The sequence below is a fragment of the Arxiozyma heterogenica genome (assembly GCF_036370985.1).
Source record: "Arxiozyma heterogenica strain weizmannii chromosome Unknown scaffold_18, whole genome shotgun sequence".
Taxonomy (NCBI): domain Eukaryota; kingdom Fungi; phylum Ascomycota; class Saccharomycetes; order Saccharomycetales; family Saccharomycetaceae; genus Arxiozyma; species Arxiozyma heterogenica.
Window position 1 is genome coordinate 20,793 of NW_027042671.1, and position 27,773 is coordinate 48,565.

At 29.9% G+C, this 27,773-nt stretch overlaps 13 protein-coding genes across 13 annotated transcripts; 6 read left to right on the top strand and 7 right to left on the bottom strand.

Annotated features, from left to right (window-relative positions):
- Positions 1-1,396: 1,396 nt before the first annotated feature.
- CRP1 (Crp1p) lies at positions 1,397-2,425 on the bottom strand (the record flags this gene model as incomplete). The annotated part of the gene is made up of 1 exon (XM_064858453.1): positions 1,397-2,425. One exon carries the CDS (start codon positions 2,423-2,425, stop codon positions 1,397-1,399), a length of 1,029 nt encoding a protein of 342 aa, XP_064714276.1.
- Positions 2,426-3,191: 766 nt separating this feature from the next.
- On the top strand, positions 3,192-4,169 carry DCD1 (deoxycytidine monophosphate deaminase; the record flags this gene model as incomplete). The annotated part of the gene is made up of 1 exon (XM_064858454.1): positions 3,192-4,169. One exon carries the CDS (start codon positions 3,192-3,194, stop codon positions 4,167-4,169), a length of 978 nt encoding a protein of 325 aa, XP_064714277.1.
- Positions 4,170-4,669: 500 nt separating this feature from the next.
- On the bottom strand, positions 4,670-4,882 carry RPC10 (DNA-directed RNA polymerase core subunit RPC10; the record flags this gene model as incomplete). Its single annotated transcript, XM_064858455.1, has 1 exon — positions 4,670-4,882. The coding sequence occupies one exon, from the start codon at positions 4,880-4,882 to the stop codon at positions 4,670-4,672; it is 213 nt and encodes a 70-aa protein (XP_064714278.1).
- Positions 4,883-5,344: 462 nt separating this feature from the next.
- Positions 5,345-6,094, bottom strand: DSE2 (Dse2p; the record flags this gene model as incomplete). Its single annotated transcript, XM_064858456.1, has 1 exon — positions 5,345-6,094. The coding sequence occupies one exon, from the start codon at positions 6,092-6,094 to the stop codon at positions 5,345-5,347; it is 750 nt and encodes a 249-aa protein (XP_064714279.1).
- A 1,350-nt stretch (positions 6,095-7,444) lies between these two features.
- Positions 7,445-8,395, bottom strand: CHS7 (Chs7p; the record flags this gene model as incomplete). Its single annotated transcript, XM_064858457.1, has 1 exon — positions 7,445-8,395. One exon carries the CDS (start codon positions 8,393-8,395, stop codon positions 7,445-7,447), a length of 951 nt encoding a protein of 316 aa, XP_064714280.1.
- A 1,328-nt stretch (positions 8,396-9,723) lies between these two features.
- PWA37_001844 (uncharacterized protein) lies at positions 9,724-10,473 on the bottom strand (the record flags this gene model as incomplete). The annotated part of the gene is made up of 1 exon (XM_064858458.1): positions 9,724-10,473. The coding sequence occupies one exon, from the start codon at positions 10,471-10,473 to the stop codon at positions 9,724-9,726; it is 750 nt and encodes a 249-aa protein (XP_064714281.1).
- A 1,659-nt stretch (positions 10,474-12,132) lies between these two features.
- Positions 12,133-13,149, top strand: SPS100 (Sps100p; the record flags this gene model as incomplete). Its single annotated transcript, XM_064858459.1, has 1 exon — positions 12,133-13,149. One exon carries the CDS (start codon positions 12,133-12,135, stop codon positions 13,147-13,149), a length of 1,017 nt encoding a protein of 338 aa, XP_064714282.1.
- Positions 13,150-16,440: 3,291 nt separating this feature from the next.
- PWA37_001846 (uncharacterized protein) lies at positions 16,441-16,686 on the top strand (the record flags this gene model as incomplete). The annotated part of the gene is made up of 1 exon (XM_064858460.1): positions 16,441-16,686. The coding sequence occupies one exon, from the start codon at positions 16,441-16,443 to the stop codon at positions 16,684-16,686; it is 246 nt and encodes an 81-aa protein (XP_064714283.1).
- Positions 16,687-17,676: 990 nt separating this feature from the next.
- PWA37_001847 (uncharacterized protein) lies at positions 17,677-17,934 on the top strand (the record flags this gene model as incomplete). Its single annotated transcript, XM_064858461.1, has 1 exon — positions 17,677-17,934. One exon carries the CDS (start codon positions 17,677-17,679, stop codon positions 17,932-17,934), a length of 258 nt encoding a protein of 85 aa, XP_064714284.1.
- A 304-nt stretch (positions 17,935-18,238) lies between these two features.
- On the bottom strand, positions 18,239-19,822 carry ARO9 (aromatic-amino-acid:2-oxoglutarate transaminase; the record flags this gene model as incomplete). Its single annotated transcript, XM_064858462.1, has 1 exon — positions 18,239-19,822. The coding sequence occupies one exon, from the start codon at positions 19,820-19,822 to the stop codon at positions 18,239-18,241; it is 1,584 nt and encodes a 527-aa protein (XP_064714285.1).
- A 2,160-nt stretch (positions 19,823-21,982) lies between these two features.
- PWA37_001849 (uncharacterized protein) lies at positions 21,983-22,537 on the top strand (the record flags this gene model as incomplete). Its single annotated transcript, XM_064858463.1, has 1 exon — positions 21,983-22,537. One exon carries the CDS (start codon positions 21,983-21,985, stop codon positions 22,535-22,537), a length of 555 nt encoding a protein of 184 aa, XP_064714286.1.
- A 2,106-nt stretch (positions 22,538-24,643) lies between these two features.
- On the top strand, positions 24,644-26,248 carry YCK1 (serine/threonine protein kinase YCK1; the record flags this gene model as incomplete). The annotated part of the gene is made up of 1 exon (XM_064858464.1): positions 24,644-26,248. The coding sequence occupies one exon, from the start codon at positions 24,644-24,646 to the stop codon at positions 26,246-26,248; it is 1,605 nt and encodes a 534-aa protein (XP_064714287.1).
- Positions 26,249-26,367: 119 nt separating this feature from the next.
- WSS1 (metalloendopeptidase WSS1) lies at positions 26,368-27,276 on the bottom strand (the record flags this gene model as incomplete). Its single annotated transcript, XM_064858465.1, has 1 exon — positions 26,368-27,276. One exon carries the CDS (start codon positions 27,274-27,276, stop codon positions 26,368-26,370), a length of 909 nt encoding a protein of 302 aa, XP_064714288.1.
- Positions 27,277-27,773: the final 497 nt, after the last annotated feature.

The following is a 27,773-nucleotide window of genomic DNA, read 5'->3' on the forward strand; positions in this document are numbered from 1 at the left end:
CATATGAACCAAACACAGAAAGAATAATAAAATACTCCAAACCAATTGATAAAGCGGCATCGATACACCTCATGGATTTTTTAATTTGACGATAATGATAAAAAGATTTGTTAGAATTGGAAATTGCACATCCTTTCTCACTTGAGCGATATTAATTTTAAGAAACAGTGTCTTTAGAAAATGTTCAAGATAGTTGTTTCTCATTTATTGCATGGAATAACCCTTATTAATTAAGAAGTAACTGATGAGAAAACATGTGTAAATCCCAATAAAATATACATGTGTATTTTGTATATCAACTAATTGCATAGAAAAGAATTATTGAGATTGGAAGAATTTTTGTTACATGTTTGAGAGTATTGGATCAGGATCTACTTTTGTAACTTATTTCCTATTCGACAGAAAAAACGTGACATTATCCCAAAAATATTGATAGGGTGGTCATAGAAACTTTTCATAATTTTACAGTATACTTTTTTCCTTTTCCAAGTTAATCCTAGCACATAAGCCTTTGCTATTTTTTCCTTATCCCAGTTTTAGCATTACACTATATAATAGTTATTCATGAATATTTAATCACTTTAGTGATGAATGTTGCAAAGTGAGAAGTACGTATGGAATCTCATTCTTTGTTTATCATACGACTTAGAAATCTACTATTAAGTATAACTATGCCAAAAAAGTAATTGATGCTAAGCAGCATGTTTTTAATCATGAAGCAATTTGACTTTATGTATTATGAGTTAGTTTCAATTTTAACGTGCATTTTCATATGCCAAGATTAAAGGTGATTTGATGTGTTATGTTATGAGATAAAAACATAATATTATTACCATACAATAATCTTCCTTTTTCAAGAAAGTTACATATATTTGTCAACTGTTGGTTACTTTTCTTGAAAATGTTACATTTATGAGTTGAATAGATTTGTATTACTATTCACACTGAAAGATTATATAAGTATTATTTTTATTAGCTATATTTTTGGTATAGAAAGAGGAAACGGAAGAAATTGTTTAAATATTGTTGAATATATTTTATTGAAATAATAACTAAATTTTTCTCAATGAATCTATTTATATTTGAAAATTGCATAGAAATAATGTTATAAATATGTTATCATATTATACAGAAGCATACAGATATTTACAGGAAAAAAAATAAATTAATTATTCATAATCATACAATATCATTAGCAATGAAAAATTATTTATTAAAATGAATAAATTTATTTACCGTGATAGTAATGATACTATTTAATAAATAAAATATATGTGATTGTAGTACTAACAAGTTCCGTATTTTTAAACATTTTGAAAACCAATCTTCCAAGATGTTTTCTTTTGTTTCAGCAATTATGGTAGTATAATAATCTAAATACAGAGTATCCATTTCCCTATGTAAACATTTTCTTTAATCTGCCCAAAAATCCTTTCTTTGGTTTTTTTTGTTCTTCTTTGGTCTTATTCTCTGAGGAAGCCGCTTGTTTTGTGGGATTTTTATTTGAAGTATCGTTTTTAACGTTTTTAGTATTACCTTCCAGCTGTGTAATATTAGTAGTTGGATTGTTATGAGTTTTGTTTATAGTACTTTTTTCAACTGTTATTGGTTCAGATTCTTTGCCAAATTTTTCTATTGTTTCAGACTGTATATTTGGGGTTCCACTTTCGATAGTGTAAGAGTCCTCATTATTTTCTCTTGGTTGTGGCTTGAAAATGTTGATATTACTATCTTGTGGTTGATCTATCTCGTCATGCTTATTAATATTTTCTCTATGTTCACTGGTATCTCTATTTATGCTTCTAATTTGTTCTTTATTCATTATATTGGATGGATCTTCTGACTTTGTTTTGTTTTTCAACTCTTTGTTTAAACGATTATTTAATTCAGTTGTATTGACATCTCTAATTTCAGAGAATTCTTGAATATTCTGGGCATTTTCTGGAACTACTGGTCCTGGACCTCCAATAGCCCCAAGAAATGTGTTTTGATTATTACTTGGTTGAGTTATGGGTAATATATGGACTGTATTATTATTACTGTCGGCTTTAGCATTTTGACTAGTAGTAGTATTAGTAGTAGCAGCTGTTAATCCACCAGCTTCAGGAATCTTTACCTTATTTTTTATTAATTTATTTGTTGCAATGATATCTCTTATGCGAATATAATTATTTTCAAAACCACAACCATCACTAGTTTTTGCATATTCATCACTTACAGTCCAATCTCCATCTACAATAAACTTGAAATATATTGTATCATCTTCGTCTTCTGGAGGCTCTGTAAAGGGCACACTTATTTCAAAAGAACCAGAGGAAAGTTTCACCAAAGGTATAGACCCCTTCCAATCATCAAATGTACCTGTAACGATGACATCATTGGGACCAGCTGGCCAGGTAAATGTAAAATTGGTTGTATGTGGCATTACTCGAATATCTATTATATATATATGTATTCACTGAAAAAGTTAACTGTTTTCTTCTTAATGTAGTTTTCTTTTTTTTTTTTTTTTCTTACCCAAAAATTTTTCACTAATTTGTAGTTCGACTTATATTTTATTGGCACTTAATCATTAAACTCAGATAATAATTAGCATATGTGCAAAAGTACGGCAGCTATACTTTCAATTAACCTACTACACATTACGTTCTTGCGATGTTCTTTATGAGTATCTCCGTGCTTATTTATTCCATCTTTGTTGTCGTTTCCCCTGCATTTACCATTCAGTGCCTCCTGAGAAAGACAGGGGAAAACTGCAAACAAACAAAAACACAAAAAACCGTTGAGTGCCAGCCACACATAACATAAAAATAAACGATGGAGAAAAACTAAAAGAAAAAAAATTTAAAAAAAAAAAAAAAAAAGAAGATAATTTTCTCATGTTCGAATTTTCGAGGAGCTGTTTTTTTTACTAAAATTTCTTCTAGAATATTGAAAAAATCAAAACGCGTAAGAACAGAGAATCTCTCGAGGAAAAAGAAAAAAAAGATTATTTGGATATGCACAAAAGGGATCTCATCCTTTTTACTTCCTTTGAGCTTGAGATATATAATATATGAAGGTCGACGCGTAAAAAAGGAAAGAGTATACATTGTCATTAAGATATTTCATGAAGGTCTATCGCAAAAAGTACTATTCTGTGATGATATATGTTCTTAGTAGTGGGTAGGTAACAATATCATATAATAAATATGTTGGTAGCAGTAAGTGGAACGAAATATAGTGGTGCAGATTTAGTAGTTAAATTGTTAGTGGAAAAACATGGGTTTGAGTTGTTAGATTATCAAAAGCCGGCCATCGAGATATTGAATTATGCTACTGAAAATTATAGAAATAATCTAGTCATATTATGTGAAACATTGGAATTGCTAGTTACTTTAGAGAAAAGAACTTTTTTTGTACATTTATCCGTTGATGCTTCTGTTGGAGTCAGATTGAAACGTGCACAAGAATTTACTAATAACTACAACGGAGAAAACGATGATAGTCATATTACTAATGAAATAGACAAGTTAATTATGCTTTTGGATGAACATGATTTTAATTCTGAATCAATAGAATTGCGTGAAAAGTCACATTTTAAATTAAAAATAGTGGGAAATACTTTAACAACATTGGAAGGTAGATTAAATAAAGCATTAGAAAAACAAATAATTGTATTTGAAAACAAAAAATTTGACAATCCAGAAGAATCTAATCCACCATTAAGACCTGATTGGGATACATATTTTATGAGATTGGCCACATTGGCAGCCTCACGTTCAAATTGTATGAAGAGAAGAGTTGGTTGTGTCATAGTTAGAGATTTTAGGGTGATAGCCACAGGTTATAACGGTACACCACGTCATTTGACTAATTGCTTCAATGGGGGTTGTTCACGTTGTAATCAAGGTGATTCGCGTAATTTACACACGTGTCTATGTCTTCATGCCGAAGAAAATGCTTTACTGGAAGCTGGACGAGATAGGGTTGGTAGTAATGCAACTTTATATTGTGATACATGCCCTTGTCTAACATGTTCGGTTAAGATTGTACAAACCGGTATCACCGAAGTTGTTTACAGTCAATCCTACAGTATGGACGAAGAGAGTTTTAAGGTTTTGAAGGCAGGAGGAGTTAAAGTTAGACAATTCAGTTTTATTCAAGAACCAAGAATCATCATTGTATGATGTCTTTTTTCCTACTCTTTTTGTGTGTTTATTTTTATTTTGTTACAGGTACAGAAATTAGTTTACTAAAGCATTTCAGAGTAGAGAAGGGATGTGGGTAGTTGTATATTAAAGTTAGATAGATAAGTACATGCATTATTTATAGCAATAGAAAATACTAAAAAGGGGGTATCATATGCATTGAATTAATTTTATTATAGTTGGTCCTCTATTTAAATATTTAATTTTTTAAGCTGTGTCAGTTATGTTACATAAATATATATATTAATGATACATACCAAATTAAAACATTATGTTATACGATTTTGGTAATTTTCATCAATACTGTGAGAGTATATGTGCTTTTGATTGTCATCTAACATTTTGAATAGGTGGGTCAACAATGATTTCTACTGGCAAAATCCCAGCTGAATGGTGTATATTATATTTTTAAATGAAAAATGGAGAGTGCAACGAAAAATAATATAAACTTTCTGATAATAAATATTGCGAGTTTTTTTTTATCTAGCTTCAAATTGTACCATTCTCTTAGTTCTAGTTTTTAATAGGATTCTATGACCACATTCTTTACAACGAACTGGATCAGTTCTGGATAGAGATAATTTGGCAGAACATTCAGCGCATATATATTTTAATGTAGCTGTTCTAGACTGAGAGGTACCAGAAGCAGCGATATCTAAATTAGTTGGAATTTGGAAACCTTCACGAGACATGATAAACCAAGTGCAGATTTTTTCCAGATTTGTTAGCCCTTATGACTAATTTTGTTTTGTATATTTGTTTTCATCGTGAACTGATACGTGCATATATCAGTTAGTACTATTCAACTCCTCATTTCCACTTTCTTTTACCACTTTTTTTTTCTGTTTTTTCGAAAAAATGAAAAAGAAAAATTTTTAGAAAAGGTGAGGGTAACCTTGATTAGGTAAAAGAATGACAATGTGTTAATGCTAACAGGGACCTCCATTAAAACTAAAATTGATCGACTATATATATTTTTAAACGTCGCTATTCATTTATTTATTTCTATATTACATATATATAACTATGAAAAACTTTATTTATATGGATCATGAATAAATAGGAGTCTACAAAGTGAAAAATGAATATGATGAAAAAGACACGAAAAGAGAAAAAAGAATAATGCTAATAAATAATCATATAAAAACAATTAACTAACTAGAGATGGTTTGGTAGATGGTCTTTGTGCGTGTACTTGTTATAGTGGAGGCAGCATCAATTGTTTGAGATGGGCCAGTAATATAATAAGTACTATAGTATTCATCATCTTCATAATATACGTAACAAACTCTATCTTCAGAGTTTACAGACGTGATAAGGATACTTTGAGTATTGGAGACACTAGTAGATTGTGGTGTTGGAGTGATAGTAGTTAGAATTCTAGAGTAACTGGAGGAAGCTTGTGGGGTTAAAGTTATTGTTTGAGAAGGTATTAGGGTATTAACTTGAGATGAGGATAAGGTACTAGTATATTGACTACTCTTAACATCCATGACCTGACTTTCAGTTGCAGACACAGGAGAAATGGTAGTAGTGGAGCTGATTTGAGGTACTGAAGTATATTGTGGATCAGCAACATCTTGAGCAGCAGCTGTAGTAATAACATCATTCGACGATTCTTGATTAGCAAGGACAGCAGGTATAGATGTTATTATAGTAGCTTGAGTAGTAATATGTTCTGTAGTTGATGTTACTTCATTATTTGCTAATGTAATTTGTCTCACTTGAACGGTTGTATAATAACTGGTTGAAACAAGAACAGTAGCAGGTTGTAAGGTCTTTGTTCTAACTGCATAACTGTAAATAACACCATCTTTGGTTATTAATTGTGCTATATCAGCAGATGCAATTGAGAAGACTGATACTAGAAGGAACCATAAAATGTTTAATAACTTAACTTGCATTTTTGATATTTGTTTTTCTTGTTATCTACTGAAAATAAAATGAGAGACTAGAGTTGGGAAATAAAATAATTGAAAATTAAGGAATGACTTTGGTAAGTTAACTAATGATATTAAAAAGAAAGGAAGCGAAAGAATTTATAAAGGAGTGGACAGTTTTTTTTAAAAAAAGAGAATGTAATAAGTTGGATTAAAAATTAAAGTTTTAAAAATGAAATATCACTAAGTTTTCTAATACACCACAATTTTGTATTGTTGCTATCTTTTCCAGAGTATAGTATACTTCTAAATATATTTTGGTTAATGATATAATATTCCTTGCAAAAGTTGTAATCGTTGGTGTTGTGAAGCTTGTTTTACTGTATAACGGTGGTGAATTAGGGATTCATTCTTCTGACTTGTAATAAACAGTGTTTATTGCATCCTTTATATATGATGAAACATTTTGCAACAAAAACACATGTTGAAGTCATTCTCATCGTTTTCTTTTTTTTTGAATATTTCAACATGGCATACCAATACATTTTAACAACACCTGAATGAATAGTCGAAGATGGGAATGTCTGCTGGGTTATTCATATTTATGTTTATCCTAATTGGACTAAAAATGCTGAACTAGATATGTATTTGAGGTTTATAAAACTAATTCATAAGATAGTAGTCGATCATCTTCGAATAGGACTAGGGAATATAGTATTTAATTTGTCTAATTTCTTATGTATATGCGGTTATTTCGTGTTGTATTTTAATTGCTGAAATGTTTGTTGTGTAAACAAAAAAAGAGCCAGCATAAATATTTTTGTTAACCAAATATGCCAAGAAAAAATAAAAAAAAAAAAAGTAAAAAAAAGAGGGATAAAATCTGTTAAGAGTAAAAAGACTTTTGAGGATATATTAGGAAAAAGGGCTTTATCAAACGAATGACTCCAAGCTATATCAAAGGCACGATTGAAGACCTACACATGATCCTTAGTGTGGTTTATCTTGCTTTAATGGAGATTAGAAAGTAAAATAAGATAAACGAAAGAAAGAATACAAATAATATTATGTTTCCTTTGTTCTCCATTCTATGTATAGAATACACCTTAGGATTTTGTATAAGAAGGTAATATTTTGTCTATAATATTTACTTGTTATTCTTTTGTTGACACTAAGGCAAGTGCAACTAGTTCTAATGCTAAATGATCGTTAATTATTATGTAGAATATTGTTAAATAAAAAAATATTTAGAAAAAAGAAAAATACATCGAGTGGGAATCTCCTCATTTATATTGTGTAGGATATCCCGCTTGTTCATTATAAATACAAATATCGAAGAAAAGGTTGTTTCGACAGCCTGGAAAATTTGAGTGCTTAGTAATAATTATTGTTATAGACCATGTCATCATTCTTGTTGAGATTAACACTAAACTCTAAATCATCGTCCGTGGACATGTCCCATGTCTTATAAACCATCATAAATGTAAATGTATTACAAAGACTGCCAAAGAATAAACCGTCTAGATAATGGTTTACACCCTCGCATATCTGAGTTGAAAACCCATAAGTTAATATTTGACCGACGACAAAAAATAATACGCCCAGAAGGATAGAACCAGTAATCCAAAGATTTCTTAACATAACCAAAGATACTAACAACTGGCATATAACATAAAAAAATAGAAAAACGGTATTGACAATATAAACAACAATGATCATTGCTGTGGCATTTGTCGAATGCATATCATTATGTTGGATCCATGATTTGAATGTTAAAATGGAGGCTAGAAAATTGGCACAGAATCCAAGAAATGATGTGATCCTTACAATTGTCATAGACTTTCTAGTCCCATCTTCCCAGAAATTAAAGGGTAATAAACCATTAATCAATAATGACCAACAACAGGCACCGGCAATACCAATTTGAATGGCTACAAAGTATGGATACGAACCCGAACCTGGTGGAGAAACACCACAGTCTACTATTAAAGTGAAAATGATTAATAAGAGTGATAGGTAAAAAAAATATAGATACTCGGCTCTTCCGATGGCAGTATACTTTTGTCTAATATTAAATATAATAATTAAAATAGTTCCTAAGGCACCGATATTAATAAATGCATTACCAACTCCAAAAATCATAGTATTGGATAATTCAATGGATCTAGCATAGCAACGAGGTAATATACCAATATCCAAGTGCTGTGGATTGAAATTATTTATTTTTGTAGAATTATTTAATAACAAATGTGTAGTCGATTTCACTACTGAGCAGAGCGGTAGTGGTGTTTGAGAACAAATATCTGCAAAGTTACTTATACCCATGACTATTCAGAAAGTAAAATAAAAAAAAGGAAGAAAATAAAGATCAAATTATAAAAATACAAACAACTTTTCTTTTTTGTATCAATGATTTTTGATGAACAGAATAGTATTTCTTGATTAATATTTTTTTATTTTTTTGATATTTAACTTTTTAACGATTATGAGCATTTGATAATGAATCAATGTCTGAAGAGAATATGGTTTTTTTTTTCTTCGAAGTACCTTACAGAATTTATTTTTCAAAGAGTTGTAAATTTTCATTTATGACAGATTCTATTTTTAATTTTTTAATTTTTTTTTTTTCGTGATGATAAAAGCAAACGTGTAAACTTAAATTACTATGCTTTTTGAAAAAAGTCAAAAAAAAAAAAAAAAAGAACAATCCAGAAATTAGGTTGGAATTTGAGAAGACGAAAGGACAAACAGAGAAAATGAGATCAACGTGTTAGTTTGTTATTTACACTCTCAAGGTAGAAGCGCTACAAAACGATAATATACAGACATCAATTCTGCATAATGATTAAAGTAAAACAAAAAAAAAATTTTTCTTTTTTTTTCAATCCAAGAATTCTTGCAGTATAGCTTGTTATTATTTACCTGAGCATTCCACTAACAGAAGTTTACACTCACACTTCCCCAGCAACGTTTATTAAAAAGTACAAGACGATAGACTAGGTGAAACAAAAAAGAGGGAATGTCGGTTCAGCTGATTCCTCGTGCATCACAATCGAAACTCAACACCAGGCGCCCAGCAACGTCCAATAGATATTTATTCTACGCTAAGCAGATACTACAAGCGGAAGAAAATATATTGGTTCACAAAAAACTGAGTCTCATCCATGAATCCCTAAAAAGAGAATACATTGAGGGTAGTACTGCATTTGCGAGAGAAAATGATGTTAGTTCTCTTTGTGAGGGGAAGATAGAAGAAGGTTTGTAGTAGGAAAATGGTACTTTCAAGGGCCGAAAGGGTGTTTGACTTCTAGAATTTTTCTAAAGTTCTCACTATTTATATGAATAGAAAATTTTGATTTTTTCTCATTTTCTTTTTTATTTTTTTTTTTCTTGCTGGTTTACTTGATACGAAAAAGAAGAAACAATACATTTCTTTCGGATTAATTCATCTAGGGTTTTTTGTGAACCACTTTATTTAGAATATTAACGTTTTTATGCAAAACTCAAAGAACATAACATAATAAGAGAGCAGTGAACAATAAATAAATACAAATAAATAACTATATATACATATAGTAACTAAAAATAATAGTAAAGAATCAACATACAAAAAATATAATATAATATTTTTTGTATTTTGGTTTCTTTTTATTTTAATTTATCTTGGTATTCTTACTTTCTCTATTCTTCTGGATAGGAGTCTCTGGTGGAAAGGTTTGATAAAGGATGAAAAAAAGCCATGATACAGTAGATACAACGATGAATATTATAGCTCTCATAGGCTCTTCAACATCTAGAAATGGGTATGGATATGCTTGACCTTTGGAAGGATCAATTAAAAAGAATAAATATTTAAAATAACCGAACCCCAAAAGAGAAACAATGAACCAAGCTTTAGTATTTGATATTTCAAATTTACACCCAAACCCAGAGAAATAATGGTCACTCAGTAGAAAAAGGAATGGGAATAAATGAATTGAAAGATCAGTAGAGATTGGAAGCGGATATGGTTTATCTTTTGGAACTTCTTGTACTATAAGAGTTTGTGCAAATAGTCTTAATGGCCAATACACTATAGGAACAATTGTCTCTAGTGTTAAAGCAATTGGTAAAATGAAATGTCTACATATGTAATTGAAAACAAATTGGTTACCATTGTGGTTTGGCCTCTGAACAAACCAATTTATTATATTTAAAAAATTGCTGATAATTGTAGCTACTAATGACAAATTGGTTAAAAACTGTTTATGACCGGCTTGACTTAAACTTGGAGGCAATACCAATTGTGTACATTTAAAAAGACCTCTACCACAAAGGATTAAACTGGTGATATTGAAAAATAATGATCGTTTGGTTGGAATTAAATAATTGTGTTTTTTAGGAGTTTTACTGTTCGATGTCATTTTTCTTGTTTGTAATTTTTTTCTTCTAAAAGTCTGTGTTCCAGATCAGTTTCTTTTGTAATTGTTGATCCTTTCTGATATATCTGTTTAATTAAATAATGTGGTAGATTTCTCCTGATATGCTCGACACAGTCTTTCTTTTTCTTTCCCTTGCCTATATACGTAGCTTATATTATTTGATAGTGTTGTTCGAATCTAGTAGTATTTTCTATTTTTTTTTTTTTGTTTGTTTGTTTGTTTGTGAATACAGCACGAGTTAAGAGTGAAGAGTATATTTACTGACACATAACAGCGGTAATGGTAGTATAGTGCTTCTCTTTGAATTAACTGAAACTTACCATAGAGTGGAAAAGGGGAACCCTTAACACAAAAACGAGCGGTTATTATTTAAACCCGAGGGTTTCATATGCAGGGTAACCATTGAATCTCATAGAAACAAAAAAAACGAGAATTAAAAAAGAAAGAAAGAAAGAAAAAATTCTGCTAGTGGTTGTTGATATGTATGGGTGTTTCTTGTGCTAGATTGTAAGAGAGGTAGACGTACTCTTTATAAGCTTTCGTTGATAAAAGGGAAATAAGAAAAACGAGTAAACAAAAGAAAAAAGGTGTGATGAGGTCTAGATTCCAGGAAATTAGAAATGCAGAACTATGTGACGCAAAACTAAGAACTGCAGTCCCTCAAATGTGGAAGAATACCTTAAATGCTCTTTTGATAGTCAATTTCCATCTGTAGTCTTTCAGAAGAAGCTCAATAAATGGCTAGTTACTTTTGGTTCTGAAGGGTCCGAAAGGTGTAACAGAGACATGCAAGTGAACTAAACGGAAGAGGGAAGATGGGAAAAATTACTAGAATTGGTTTGCATGTACGAACATCCTTTATGCATAATAAGAGATGCACTGTTATATAATAACATCAATTGATATTTTTTTTATAGGGATAGGAGAGGGAGGGGGAGTTATTCTTTTAAGCAGATATTTCTAAAGGGCTCTCTTTCCTTTTAATATCTGTTTGATTGTTCTTCTAAGGGAATATTCAATATGAATATATACATTCTTTTTGTTGGGTTTTATGTTGAGATCTATGAAGTATTATGAATTATCTTAGTGTGAAATAGGAAGACTTGTCAAATATCTTTTCAACCCTTTTCTTTTTCGTTTCTTAATATTAATTAGGCATGAGATCCCTTAAGTACATTCATTATATTTATTATTGACACTATTATCATTATTATTATTATTATTATTACGATTTTCACATATGAATTTAATGATTATTATACTGAAATATCTTAAATTTTTTTCTTACTTGTGTCTTGATCCTTTTTTTTTATTAATTTTGTAGAATATTGAATAATATCTGCCTATGTATATGTCTAAAGGTATATCTCTTTTCGCTTAACTCTATCATCTCACTAAAATTTTCATATATTTGTTTTATATATAAACTACAACAGAGTTGATACAAAGAATCAAAATAGAGCTGGTATATATTCATTTCTTGTTCTTATTTCAAAATTATCTTATCTTTCTTTTTTTTTTTGCTTCTGTCCTCTCCTCTTCTATATATATTTTCTATTTACTCTCTTTTTATTTTTTGATTATTTTATCACATCATCAAACTTTTTGAGAACTAATAACTGATTTCTTTAGAAACTAGACATGAAATTACAAGTAATAACTACTATATTTTTGACACTTTTTACTTTTGTTTCTTCTACGTCATTACCAGGGAAATATGATCTATATAGAAGAAAACAGGCCTTATATAGGCGTCAGGATCTGATGAGTAATTCAACAACCGGTATAAACGGTACAAATGGTACAAATGGTACTACTGGTGGTAGCGGCGGCGGCGCCAGTAGTGGTACTGTTCCAATAATTGTGGTTGGTGGAGCATCTACTATATCTAATGGTACAGCAGTGTCCAATTTTACTGGGGTCTTGAATTCTACTCAACTTTTCACAATTTTACGTCAAGTAAATCAATCTTTATCCTCTTCCTCTTCCTCCTCTTCTTCCCAGGGAATTGTCATTATTGCAAGTAAGAGTTCTTTTGAATCTATTGCCTTTTTCTTGGCTATTACTGTTAACACAAACAAAACTATTGTTGTTTGTGATGATGCCAGACTAGGAAGAATCGTGGCTACCGATGCGGGTTCTCAAGGTCGTGGTCCATTGATTGTTGGTAAAAATAAAGTTATCTTTTCTGGTACCTTGCCACCATGGGGTGTTCCAGATGGGGTCATCGGTGATAATGATGAAGCATATTGGTTCACCGATGCTTGTCCACCATTATTAATTGCTGAAAACTCAACCTTAAGAACACAATTTACAAATTTCACATCCACTAACGTTTCTAGCAATGTAATGGTTCCGATTGTTTTTGAAGAAGGTATCAGTACAACTTTGTTAAACTCGGTAAGTTCATTTATTCAAGGACTAGTCGTCATCAGTTCCGGTTCTAATGCAACTTCGTCTAGTCAATCTTCGTCTATTCCAATTGTGTACACCTCACCAAAGAGTAAGTTTGTATCATTTATTAGCGATGCCAATATCCCAAGTGGTGCTATTGCAGGTGGATATCTGTCTCCCATCCAAGCCCAAATTTTGTTATCAGTGGCAATAGCTAACGGTGTTAATAATACACAAAGTTTGACTCAAATTTTCCCTTCATGAAATTAAGATTAATTTTTGAATTCCTATTTTTTTATGTTTTAATTTTATTTTATTTTGTTCTGTCTTCTTTATGATATTTTTTTCCTCTTAACGTTAGTCTTTTAATTAATTAATTAATTACACTATTATAATCTTTTTTATCTTACTATTTTTGTTCATGATTTTAATATTTAACATTTATATACATACATGTATGTAGGTGTATGTATATATGGATAATTTGACGCAATATTTTATATATATACTTTTAACAAAATTTATTTTTATTCTCATATATCTTTTTTTTTTGAGTTGGTTTTACAAGAGCTTCTTAATTTGAATGCAAATACTCCAGACATATAAAATTAAATTTACGTATTCTGCTAATTTTAGAAACTAAATATTAAAAATTTACTTTACACCTTAACTAAGGGAAAATCTGAGAAATTTTATTCGATTTATTTTTTCTTATCAAATTTTCATCAAGTTGACAAAAATTTATAAGAAATTCTAATTAGAAATCCTATACATATTTTCTGAACAGCAATTAATATAGAGACAAAGAACATAAAATAGTCAAAGATTTACAACTAAACTGTAAATATATTCCAACGAATCTGACGAATTACTGAGAAGCTTATTGTAACAACTTTTGATCATTGAAAGCGTGCCAAAAATAATTATTAACATTAACAATCATATTTTTTCTACTATATTTTACCCAATATATATCAAGCTAACGACAATTAGGATAATAGGATTTAGTTTCGGGTCCAGAATTGGTGACTTTATAAATTATAAGTATTTATATATCCTTAATATCCAATTTTGGTATATTAGAAGAGCTTGCCTACTTGCATGCCCTAGATAGAAGGCAATATATACTGCATGTATAATAAACCTTCTTTGTACTTTTTTAACAATCAGAGGTTTTTTTTGTATGCTACTTTAAAATTTGTCATTAACAATAATTTATCAATCTTATTATAATAACACTAAGAACATATTACAATTCAGTTAATCCTTCTATATTTTTTCAAAGTCTGGTTTTACTTTTAAAAGATATAAAATCTTTGTTTGGCGCCATTAATCATTAAGTTAAAGTGATTATCACTCAAGAATAGGAAAAATCTAGAATTTTCCTTGTTATCAGAAATAGAAAAAAAAATTTTAACTTTTTTTAGGATTAACAAGCAATAGCAAAAAACATTATGATAATAGAATTTTCTTTTCCATTTTCCATTTTATTTTCCTTCTGGAAAGATATCCCAAATTTCCATAAAAACTAGATCTACACAATATCTCTGAACTCATAATAATCAAGTAATTTGCAATTTAAACATTTCATTTTCTTTCTTACAAAAGTGTTATACTACTCTATATTATTAAACATGCAATAACACAAGCGATAAAAGTAGGTATTCGATTTTTTATCTCTTCCTACATAATAGTTCGATATATTTTTTGCTCGACCATTATCATGATTTCAAGAGATATCGCTAGATTATATCTATATTACTGTATTGTTCTGTAAGAAGGCTTAGTTTATTTATACAATAATTTTTATTTAGAGTTTTAAATAATTCTTCTGATAAAAGAAATAAAAAAACAAATGTTGTCATTTTAAAACAACATTAGAAAAGTTGCACTTCCTTAAAAAAACACTTTTAAGATATAAAAACTAAATACTGAATAAAAAAAAAAAAGAAAGTATGCATAATACCGATACGAAAAGGAATGCAGTTAAAAACAACATCCTTTGTTTTTCTCAAAGTTTGTCGTTATTCGAAATGAGGGTTTATAGCAGATATTCTAGGTCAACTCATTTACACGGATCTTTATGCATAAAGTCATTGTTGAACGAGTGATATTAGGATAAATAACTCAGTAATGCCTTATCTACTTTACATAGTCATTGTTTCTGCACATTTATAGAGCTATAAGAAATCCATTCGAAACACATGGTTGCAGATAACAACTTTATATCTTCTTCTTAAACTCTGATAGTATTGGCAAGTAAGTGAAAAGAAAAAAAAGCATCATACACCTCACTTTTTGAAGATCATATGATAGTAAATACTTGCATGTGATCTTAAAGGAATAACTGATTATCAATTCATCTTTATTCATCTTGTATATTCAATACTATTTGTACAATTATCTATAGATTAACAATGTTTATGATCAAACTACGAACGACATTAGGTTTCAATTAATACGAAGTTAGCCATACGTATACGAGAGGGTAAGACTATAATAAATTGCTAAAAATCTTGCTTTAGGTTTATATTTTTTTTTTTTACAAGTGATTTTTGTGTGAAAAAATTTAAGGGGCGCCACTAATGGTGATGTAATTCTCTAACCCTACCTGTAAAACAGTATAGTCTCACAACTTACTGAATAGAAAATATGCGTATCTAATTTTTAAGGGATTTTGCAAATGCTATGTTTTGAAATTTTTGAGAATGGTAAAACAATAGATAAAAAAAAAAAAATAAAACATGTGAAAATAAAAAATGAAAAAGGGAGAAAAACGGGGGGAAAAACGGGAGAGGAAAAGGGGGGAGGAGGAGGGGCAGAGTTTGAAGAAAACACACAATAAAAAGAAAATTAATAATTAATGTATTAGAAGGCCTCCAAATATAAAATCGTCCAATATTTAAAAAAGTGGGAGGCTGCATTTCCAAAATAGGAAACAAGTTACTCTTTTGATAGATCTTGGAAGACCGAAAACTTTAATAACATGAATTAACAGATCTGGTGATTTCAAGTCGAAAATCCTAACAAATATTAGGATAAGTCTTCTTTTCGTTGAGAGAATGCGAAAAATATTTGTTTTCAAACTGGTAAATAGAAGCGCAAGGAACAAAATTATCACTTATCCTAGTTTTGCTTTGTTTGTTAGCCACTTAAGGAGTAAGGAGGTAAAAAAAAAAATAAACAAGGATCCCTCACAGAAATGATTTTCTTTTCTTTTGATGATGTGACATACAATATTCTTGACTATGGTGGTAACAACAGCCTATTTATCATTTCTATATGCAGCGAACTAGTTATATAATTTCAATTCCAGATAAATAGAAATATATATATATATAAAGTAATCGTATTCTTTCTGCAAGAACAGATGTTCCTCCCCTCCTTCCTTTAAGTTAATATACTTTTGCTGCACACAGAAAACCAAGACAAAGATATTTTACTATCTATTGCAGTCACAAATAAAATAAAAATAACAACCGAAACGAGTTAATTTTATCTTTTTTTAAATTTATTCATACTTTTTTCGAAACTTAAACAAATAATTCAATAATAATGGGTGCTGGTGATTACATTATCTACTTTGACAACCATGGTAAGGATGAGTTCCACATATATGAGGGTTTGAAAGAATTAGCAAAGAAGTTTGATGGTGAGGTCAAGAAGGATTATGAAAAAGTGCATAAGTACTACGTGACCGTTCCAGAGGCCCTTGGTGATGGTTTTAAAGAAGCAGCAGATGCTTTGATGATAACGAAGGGTGTTAACGCTGTTGTTAAACAACTTGACTCTGAAAAGTAAGGATAATGTAAGAGGATAACCAATAAGTTTATGATGCAAGGTGTGAGGCACTGATAATTTGTTAAAAATGCTTATTTTTTGTGTTAAGCCAATCCTATGCACTATTACTATTGTCTTTTTCTCTTTCTCTTCTTATCAAAATATATGTAAAGTATGTTTAATATCTGATCAGAGACAAGCAAACTTTTAATATTCTGTATGTAATGTTTACTTTATAATACTACTTTAATTAATAATAATTTCGTTTGATTATCTGGTTGATAAGTAGGGGGGAGGGGGTGTAAAATCATGATAGTTCTGTGGAAAAAAGCCTTAGAAACGCTATAAATAGGAGAGGACAAGTAAAAAGATCTGTAAGCAATCATTTTGAATATGTTAGTTTCTAATTTGCGTGTTATTTCACTTTTATTTATTTGCTTTTTTCGATAATTGCGAAATACATGAATAACCAAACATTAGCTCAGTTAAAACTCCAAAAATAAGATTTCTTACTGTGTCTGTTAGGTTACAAGCAAAAAAGAAAGTTCCCAGAAGAACTGTTGTTTCTACTTCTTTCGATATTGTAATAACAGACTCCGAAAAAAGAAAAGAAAAAGACAGTACTGTGACTTTTTTCTCCTTTAGCCTATTTGTATTTTTTTTTTGTTTTGTTGCTTCTCAGTTTCCCGCTTTACTGAAGATTTCATTAACAAATTGATACCAACTTTCCTCACAGCGCATACAAGTAATAATGGGCAACCCCCAAAATTTAAGGTAAATGTATATATAGTACCTCTGTATTTATTGTGCAACCATTAACGAGATCTTGAAATATCAGCACCTTCCATACAGCTTCTTTACTCAAATGTAAAAGTAGTTCACTTTTTTATTTTTCTTGTTTATTTACATGTAATTTGTTCTCTTATTTTATTAGTGATAACTATTCTAACCAAACTCAATAGACGATCTTCAAAGAGTAAACGCACAATACAAGTGGAAATAAACAAGAAAATGAGTACTACACATTATATTCTTCATCTTAAACACAATAATGGAAGCAATATCCCAGATAATCTTTTAAATGATATAAAAGGAGTAGTCTCTAAATTTGATGGTAAAGTAAAGGATGATTTTAAGTTGGTGCCAGGGTTTACATTTAGTTTACCAACAAAAATAGGTGAATCATTTAAAAATGCTGCTGATTCTTGGGGTAGTAGAAATGGCGTTACAGTTGAAATCGAACAAGATCAGCAAGTCCATGCCTTATGAGTCACTGCACAATATTCAATAGCAATTTTTTATTTCTATCCTTTGTACTTTTTCTTCTTTTTTTTTATATAACATGTAGTGATATTCTTAAAAACAGCTTCAAATTTTTTCCCTTAATATATGACCGTTATCTACATATAAATACATACATAATATATACACTTATATTATATATATATAAATATACATATATTGATAACAACAAAAAATCAAACCTTAATTTCTGTAAAACATGAAAAAAAAGTCATTTCTTCTCATTTTTTTCAGTGAAAAGTATACTAATAATTTTGCCTGGAGTTGTTGACTAAATTGATTCTAATCTTTTTTCAAAAAATTCAATACAACTGATGTTCAATCTGTTGATAGCTTCCACCAAATCCTCTGGTTTATCAGCAAAAGAAATAGCAGTTCTGATCAAACCACAATGATCCTTGGACAACTCTGTATCTAAAGCCATTTTGTAACCCAAGACAACACCAAGACCGTTTTTGATAAAATATTTCTCAATTCTGTTCATACCTTCTATAACAGAAAATTCACCGTTCAATGAATCAAAATTGATTTCAAAATCAACAAACATACCAGCTGAAGGTTCAATTACCGAAAAATAACCCTTTTTGAAGGACTCACTTTCATAAGCTGCCTTCAATATATGATTTCTTCTATTTGTATATTCTTTAGCCACTTGAATAATCCAATCTAACCATGCCTCCACCATTGGTTTATTGTCTCTTTTAGATATAGTCTGTAATGTTGAATAGACTAAAGATTGAGATACACTACTTGCACCTCTTGTACTAATGTCGGTATAATCATGGATCTGCTTAATCAAATATTTGTTACCACTGATAAAACTTAATCTTAAGCCTGGTGAAAATACTTTTGAAAATGTTTCTAATCTTAAAACCCTACCGTCATCGTCTAATGACAAATAGGATTTAATCATAAGTTCTTCCAAATAACGTTTTCTAGAGAACTCATCCATTGCATACAAATTTTCTTCTGGGTTCAATCTATTAAATTTAGGCATTCTTAAATAGCCATACGGATCATCTTCAATGATGATGAAATCATGTATCTTTGCCAATTCAATAATCTTTTTTTTCTTTTTCATATAAGTGGCTACACCTGTTGGATTTTGACCAGTAGTGACTGTATATAACAATGTTGGTTTGGGTAAATGTTTATAAGGACCAGTAGACCAATTATCTAACAAGTCAGACAAATAGTCCACATCAACACCTTCATCTTTAATATCAAATGGACGATCTATAGTATCTTGATAATTATTTTGGTTGACAACAGGAATATTCAACTTGATTGGAATTGCCTTAGCGCCAGCACCATAGACTGCCGATAAGACGGGTACAAAAGTAAATTCTTCTACCATGACTGTTGTATTTTCATCAGCTAAAGTTTCAAAGATTTTAAATAATGAATCGTTTGAACCATTGGCGATAATAGTATCCCATTCTTCATACAATGGCTGGTTCCCTACACTCTTAACAAAATCTTCAATAAAATCTAGTAAAGGAGATAAGCCTTTAGTATCACCATATTGTAAAACGAATGGTAGATTCATCTCATTTGGGTCTTTTTTAGTAACAGAGGCAATGTTATGAGCCTCTTTCGAATCCTTTCCATCAAAGGGATGATCAACAATGTGTAAATCCATTGACTTAATTGGGAAAAAACCAGGGTTTGGCAAACCCAAAGACAATGGAATAAGATCATCTTTTGGTTTCTTGGATTTTAGAAATGAATCCTCTTCTAAATTAGAGTATTTTGGATCAGGAAGCCAAAAAGTGACTAATTTCTTTCTTAATGAATTTTCGGATATAAATTTAGAATAATGATTTTCTAAATCCTGGTATGTTAATTGAGCCATGATTTGTGTATCTTTCTTCGATGGCAATTTACAAAGCTAATTTATTTCACAAGTGTAAAAAGAGGATATGTAAAATTGTTACATATTATAGTCCCTAATAGTAATTATGGATATAGAAACAAAAACTGGCAAACGGTATGTGCTTAAAAAATACAAACTCTCACATATCTTATCTCATTTATCGTTCCAATAAGTTATCAAATAGAAAAAAGGCTTTGACATAATATCTATTTTGCCACATAATGAAAAGAAAAAAAAATGTTTTTTTCTCTTACTAATTCTGGTTAGTCAAAAGCTGTCTAATTCGGAGGAAACGAAAAAAATAAAAAAAAAACTAAGAAAAGGTTGTAAAAACGGTAGAATGAATGACTCAGAGAAAGTTACAAAGATGCTCGACTAAACAATAAACGACAAATATATATAATTATATTTGACAATTCAAGTCGAGTTCAATATATGGGTAACAAAAAAGTATAAAAATAGTTTTTTATGAATCTAGAAATGGACTAAGTAAATATATTTATCCAACAGACTAAACAACCATCAAAGGAGTTAAAGAAAATGTGGGCAAAAAAGAAGTTGAGTATATAAAAATGAAAAAAAAAAAGAATTTCTTTAATTTTCTTTTTTACTGCACTATTTTCAATTAAGACCTCAAGGTACACAATTTATATTATCATAACCATTTAGCGGTGCATAAATCTTTCTTTGATCTTTTAGAATGCAGAAAGAAGCTTGGTTAAGGTTGTGGTTGTTGGTGAATCTACCTATCAGATTAATAAACAAAAATGGTGTAACAAAAAGTTTGTTAGTGTTAGATATATCACTGATAATTTCTTAATATTATTCTGTAATAATGCACATTTTTATCTATTTTTAATGAAATTTACATCCAGTGTATTATATTTGACATTACATGAATGGCTGGAACTTCTTAACTCCATACGAAAAACATCAAATTACATACAAAGTAGTGTAGCAAAATATTAGTTTAATCTAAAAGAAGTAGTCAACAAGATATTGAAACATATTCTTGATATATATATTGATTTACCAGAGAATTTGTAAGGAAAATCTGTTATCTACAAATGAAGTACGCATGGACAATTTGCGCTACCAACGCACCTTTTTGTCTGCAGGGCAATAGAAGAGAATCTTTCTTTTTCTTTATTTTCCTCGTTATTCTAATTTCGGAGAACTTGGTAGCTAAAAGAAAAAGGAAAATCACCCAAAACGAAGGACAGACTATTGTTAAGAGTGCGGAGAAGAGAAACGGGAAAGGCAGAAACAACCGGAGACAATAAGGGAAGACTAGTGGCAGCCGGCAGACCACGTGCACGTTTATGGCTGAAGCAGAGAACAGGCAAAACGATCAAAACATGCCATATGACTGACTGAATATGAGAGGAAAAGAGATTGGGACTCTTAATCATTCTGTGATAGTACAGAATCCTTTATGATTTGTGGAGATGACTTATGGAGACCACGTTTTCGGTTTGCCTGTTGGTTTGCTTGTTTATCTACGAACATGTGTGCACTACACACTTTTGACTCTTTAAATTAATGTTAAGTTCTTATCATGACGTGAAAAAACTAACTTACACTGCTTTGTACATGATAGCTATTGTTGTCTGTCAATTAAGGATAAACCACGTTTCTCTCATTCTACACATATGTAAAGCTTGGTGGCAATACTTTATAAACTATATCCAAAGATAAAGGAATGATTTATAATCTTTTTTAAACCCTTTTGTATTTCAAGAATAATATGTTCAAAAATTTGTTCTATTCTTTCATTTCTTTCTCCTTCTCTCCATGTGACATGTGTTTTTTGGGTCTTCTTCTTGAAGTTGTTTCAACCTGTAAACCCCACATTTCTTACCATTAGTATAATATTATCCTGCATGCTTGTGACAATATTTCTACCCTTTTATATAATCTACATTTTGGCACAAAATCATATTATATATATATATATATGCACATGTATAATTGTAAAGCCTTTTGTTTAGATACTGATAAAATACACAACAGATGCTGCCCTATGATTTAACGAGAGAGTCTATATCAACAAAGATAAAAATAAATACCAACACCAATATATACATATACTCCAAATTCTCAAGAAAATATTTCCACATTAACACAAAATAACAGACAATGAGTACCAGTTTAGAGAAAGATTTAACAACCCATGATGTCAGAAGTATCTGCAGTGATGATAGTTCCTATTTAGAATACACCCCATTAAATAGTCACATGGACACCACACACAACATTAACAGCATAGACTACATTTCAACTCGATCTGCGCCTCGTAGACATTCCTTCACAGCCACTATTCCAAGGTACTTCCAACTAGAAAACATTAGAAAAGCTTTGAATAAACCATGCCATAATTCAAGAAGGTTGAATCCCACACTATATCATTCATTGGCCAATAATCAAGAATGTCAATTTTGCCATAATCCAAATAACGAAATGGAACATATCTATGATTCATATAATCATTATGAACAAAATAAGTCGTATAGGCATAAAATAGAGAACGTTAATCAAAAAAATTTGAAACATATTAAACATCAGGCAACCAAAGAAGAAATTTTATTAAATCAAAAGATGATTGATGATTTTTGGCTGGAAGGTAATATACCTGATGAAATGGATTTTGATGTTTCAAGTGATGAAGAGGAGGACACAGGGGATAGTAATTAAATTAACAAAAAAAAAACATATTAGTTGTAATAATAAGGATAGTGATGAATTAGAATTTGTACAAAAAAATCTTTATACCAATTTTTTGTTGTGTAAAATACTAAATTTGAACATTCATATCAGTATACGCATTTTATTTTATTTCATTTTTTCCTATTTTTATATTTTTGTTACTTTTCCTTTCCATATTCGCATATAAAATCAATACTTTTATTACAAATATAGTTTGCACTGGTTGTATAATATATTTTTATTCAATAATCTACAATTTTTTCTTTGTTTGCTTTTTTATTGATAAATTTTTATGTATTAAATAATTTACACTAATAAAATTACCTTATTTATTTGTGTATTCCTATAGGTAGTGGTCATTTAAAAGTTACTCTTCTTTCTGAAAAAAAAGAATACTTTAAAGACCTTTTAAATGATGTCGGGATTTTAATTTCAAGCAAGCCATTGGAAAGAAAGAAAAACATAAGGTTTTGGATTCCTTCGATTTATCCAAGATTTTATTATAAATTTTAGATAAGCAACTTGTCTACTATATTTCTAACATATTTTTAAAGTTAGAAAGGTAAATACTTTTGCAAACCCACTCGAAAAATTGCAGTAAAAAAATTTAGATATAACAATTTATTTGTATCTTCAAGACAATCGAACAAACATTTTAGAATATTATTTATTATCAATGAAGTATTAAATAATGAAGCACACGCATATGTTAAAGCAGTCCAAATTGAATACTAAATCACTGCAAATAGTAACAATTTCAAAATTGGAAATAATAATACAGATCATAATAATACCAAAATTACAAACAAAACTGGTACCGAAATAATTGAAAAAGAAGAAAATAGAGAAGATTTAAGACATTTACAAAATCTGAAAAAATATCAGTTCCAACATGAATGCTCTTAAAAATGTTTTGACACCATTCTTGTTGAAAAAATAATATTTTTAAAAAGATACAAGGGACTGCAAACGTACTAATGTGGATCGACTGGTGTCATTGATTGGATATTTTGTAATAAGTTGGGATGGTATAGCTCTTGTTTATGGTGGCAAAGGGGCAACAGTTCAAAAAGTACTAAAGAACTGTTTGTGCAGCTTATATACTTATATTGTGAATAAATTACATATCTATAAAATTAAATAAACAAACAAAAAAAAATACCACCAAAATAAAAGTTTGTTTTGTTTTCGCGTATTTCGGACTCAACAGAACAAATTTTTTAGCATGTAATTTCCCAAAAAGGAAATATTTTGACATGTTCCAAAAAATAAAAACAAAAAAAAAGATAAATGAAGCAAAGCAAAATTAAATGATGCGGATCAAATGTGTAACAAACAATTTCTGAATGTCATACAGTGCTCCAGAGTACAAAGATGAGTAGAAACAGATTGATGTCTAACTTATATTAGCATAGAGCAAGATAATATAAAAGACTTAAAAATTTCTTTTATCCACTCTCCATACAGTAAAATCAAAATTCTCTCTATTCAATTACTAAAAAGATCAAAACGATCCTACATGACTCAACATTAATCAATTTTAGTATAAAACAGGTATTTCATCCTTTCTATTTCTCCCCATCAATTGTTAATTGTTTTTGGTATTATCATATCTCTTTCTTATCAGTATTTTTAGGACAAAATACAGAAGAAGAGTTAGATTTTGTTTATGTAACCTTTTGAAAGGAAATTTTATTTTTAACCAAAGGAGCCTTCTCATTATTTCTTTTATTTCTTTTTTACATTATTGCTGGTGTTCTTTATCATTCATCTATTGCTTTAATTTCTTTTTATCTTTTTTTATTTTTTCACTAATTTACGGTACTTGGACTTTAAAATAAATATCTATCAATAAATACTCATTTAAACATTATTCAATTCATTACTTTTAATCAAGTGCTTATTGGGTTGTCGATAATTAATGCATTTTTTGCCTTTGGTTGCCTTTTGATCTCAGTAATAATTAAATTTGGAAAGGATATAAAACAAAATTTTAAAATAGCACTAATAAATTCTAAAAGAAATAACGGTAACAACAACAACAATAAAAATAGTAATAATAATCATAATCATAATAGCTATAAAGATAATACCATGAATAGCCATAACATTATAGCAGTTAACCAATTGACTAATATTCCAAATAATTTTCAATCCAGAACATCTACTTATTTATTCAAAAATAATTCATATTCCAGTTATAACAATAACAACAACAATAATAATTATGATAGTTATCCAAATAATAATCAAAATCGTAGTACAAATTCCAATGATGGAACTATTGTGGGTTTGCATTTTAAAATTGGCAAAAAAATTGGTGAAGGTTCCTTTGGGGTTCTCTTTGAAGGTGTCAATATGATTAATAGAGCCCCTGTAGCTATCAAGCTCGAACCAAGAAAGTCTGAAGCTCCACAACTAAAAGATGAATATAGAACATACAAGATTATGGCAGGCACTCCCAATATCCCATTGGCTTATTATTTCGGACAAGAAGGGTTACATAACATTTTGGTAATAGATCTTTTAGGACCTTCACTAGAGGATCTTTTTGATTGGTGTGGAAGAAAATTCTCAGTAAAGACTGTCGCTCAAGTTGCCATTCAGATGATAAGCTTGCTTGAAGATTTACATTTGCATGATCTTATTTACAGGGACATTAAACCAGATAATTTTTTAATTGGAAGAGCTGGGCAACCTGATGAAAACAACATTCATTTGATCGATTTTGGTATGGCTAAGCAATATAGAGATCCAAAGACTAAAATTCATATTCCGTATCGCGAGAAAAAATCATTAAGTGGAACTGCAAGATATATGTCAATTAATACACATTTAGGCAGGGAGCAATCCAGAAGAGACGATATGGAGGCTCTGGGACATGTATTTTTTTATTTTTTAAGAGGTCATTTACCATGGCAGGGGCTAAAGGCTCCTAATAACAAGCAGAAATACGAAAAGATAGGGGAAAGGAAAAGAATAACAAATGCATACGAGTTAGCCCAGGGTCTACCAATTCAATTTGGTCAATATTTAGATATTGTAAGAAATCTTACATTTGAGGAAGCACCAGATTATGAAGGTTACCGTAGATTATTTGCAACAGTATTAGAAGAAATTGGTGAATGTTGTGATGGGAAGTATGATTGGTTTAAATTAAATGGTGGTCGCGGCTGGGATCCGAACATTAACAAGAAACCCAATCTTCATGGATATGGTCATCCAAATCCACCAGACGAAAATAAAAAACAGATTAATGGCATATCACTACAAATGAAGTCAAGACAAACACAACTTGGTCAACTCCCATTATTGAAAACTGATCCTAATTTATTTCAAGCATTTCAAAGACAACCACCACAAATATTATCTCAACCATATCAAAAATGTGATCCTTTACAGGACAAGTATATGCAACAACAACAACAAGTGAAAAGATATCCACGAAAGATAGCCATGACACAACTATACGATAAAAGTAATCAAATTAATGCTAGTAATTTAGGAGAAACTTCACCTCATCATGATAGTTATAACGCCGGTTTAAAGGGTTATTCAACTCAACCAATAAATGGGCATGTTTTTGCAAAACAAAATCGACATGAAATGATGACAGAACAACAACAAATGCAACAGCAGCTGTTAGATGATTTAACGGAAACAAATAAAGGTTTTTTTGCTAAATTTAGTTGTTGTTGATGAAATAATTATGTAGTATATTCATATGTATATGTCAACATGCATCATCTGATTTATACTCTTAATAATAAAACATATATGAAAGAATAGTAAATTTGTTTTTTTAAAAATATATGTAGCTAGGTTAAGTCTATAAAGTCTATAATAGGTTCTTCTTTAGCCCGTGTACTACTGGAACTATGAAGAAAAGTACTATGTTCTTCTCCTTCATCATCGTCATCTGTAGAAATATCTGAGTCTATAATAATAATTTCTTCAACCTGGCTTTCCATTAAATCATGCTGGGACAAAATTTCCTGTATATTTACATTGTCGTCTGTATTATTCTTTTCACTATATTCAAAAGGTAACGATCTTTGACCTGATTGTTTTTGCAATCTTTCAATAGCAGCTTTAGCAGTCATTTCTTTTGGTGTTAACCTCTGTTTTCTAATTCCATTTAAAGATCCTAATTTTTGCAAACAATCACTACTATTATTATTAGGAATAGAAGTAGAAGTGAAAGTAAGGGTAGTATTAGTATCATTTTTGCTTATATTTATTAATCCGTTTTGCAAAGAATGTATTCTTTGTTGCCGTATATTATATTTACCACCGATATTTTTGCCACCAAGCCGTTTTCCCACACCAAGAAAGTTATAAGTTAAACCCAAAGTTTCAATGATATATTGTCTACCACACAATTCGTTCATCAATTTCTTGAAAGCAGCATTATGTGGGCCGATTTTGTTATGTGTCAGTTCGTGAATCATAGTATTTATAATTTCGTCTCTGGATAAAAACTGGGAATCATCATATGGTTGTCGCAATCGTAGCATGATCTTGTACCCATGGTTAAGGTTTAATCCCAGTAGATTTTTTTGTTTGGGATAAAATTCAGCTAAGACGGAGACCTTGAGTCCATTTTCGTCCATCAATAATGCTACTGAATTATTAATATCTTCTAATAGATGAAACGCATATTGCGAATTTGGTTTATTTTTCAAATATGTAATTGCATTGATGTGAGGATTCTTCTTAATAGTCATTCCAACCTCTAACAACTTAATTCATTTGAGCTTTGTGTGTGTCCAATATGTATTTACGACACCTCAATCCTTTTCTCTTTTTTATTTTTCTTATTTGTTTGTTTGCTTATTCATTTAACGTAGGCATCTCTTCAACATAGAGATGGCAATTAGACAGGGATGTGTACCTATGTATATCTATATATGCAAGCCATTCATAATCATCTCAACTTCAAACTGCATAGTTTGAAAAATCTTTGTCAGCCTTCACTTTTTTCTCTCTCCGCCAATTGGAGTTTGCGGGTTTTGTGGACAGATAAAAAATATTAAAAAAAAAGAAAGAAAGAAGGAAAGAAAGAAAAATTAGTAGAAAATATTTCCTTTTTAGATACTTATTTCCTAAACAGGAAAGTATACATCGGATTGGGATATTGAATTTTCCGTTTTTTCCTCTTTTTACGTTTGGTTTTGTTTTGTTTCGTTTCTTTTTCTGTTTTCCTGTGTTTACAACACATATA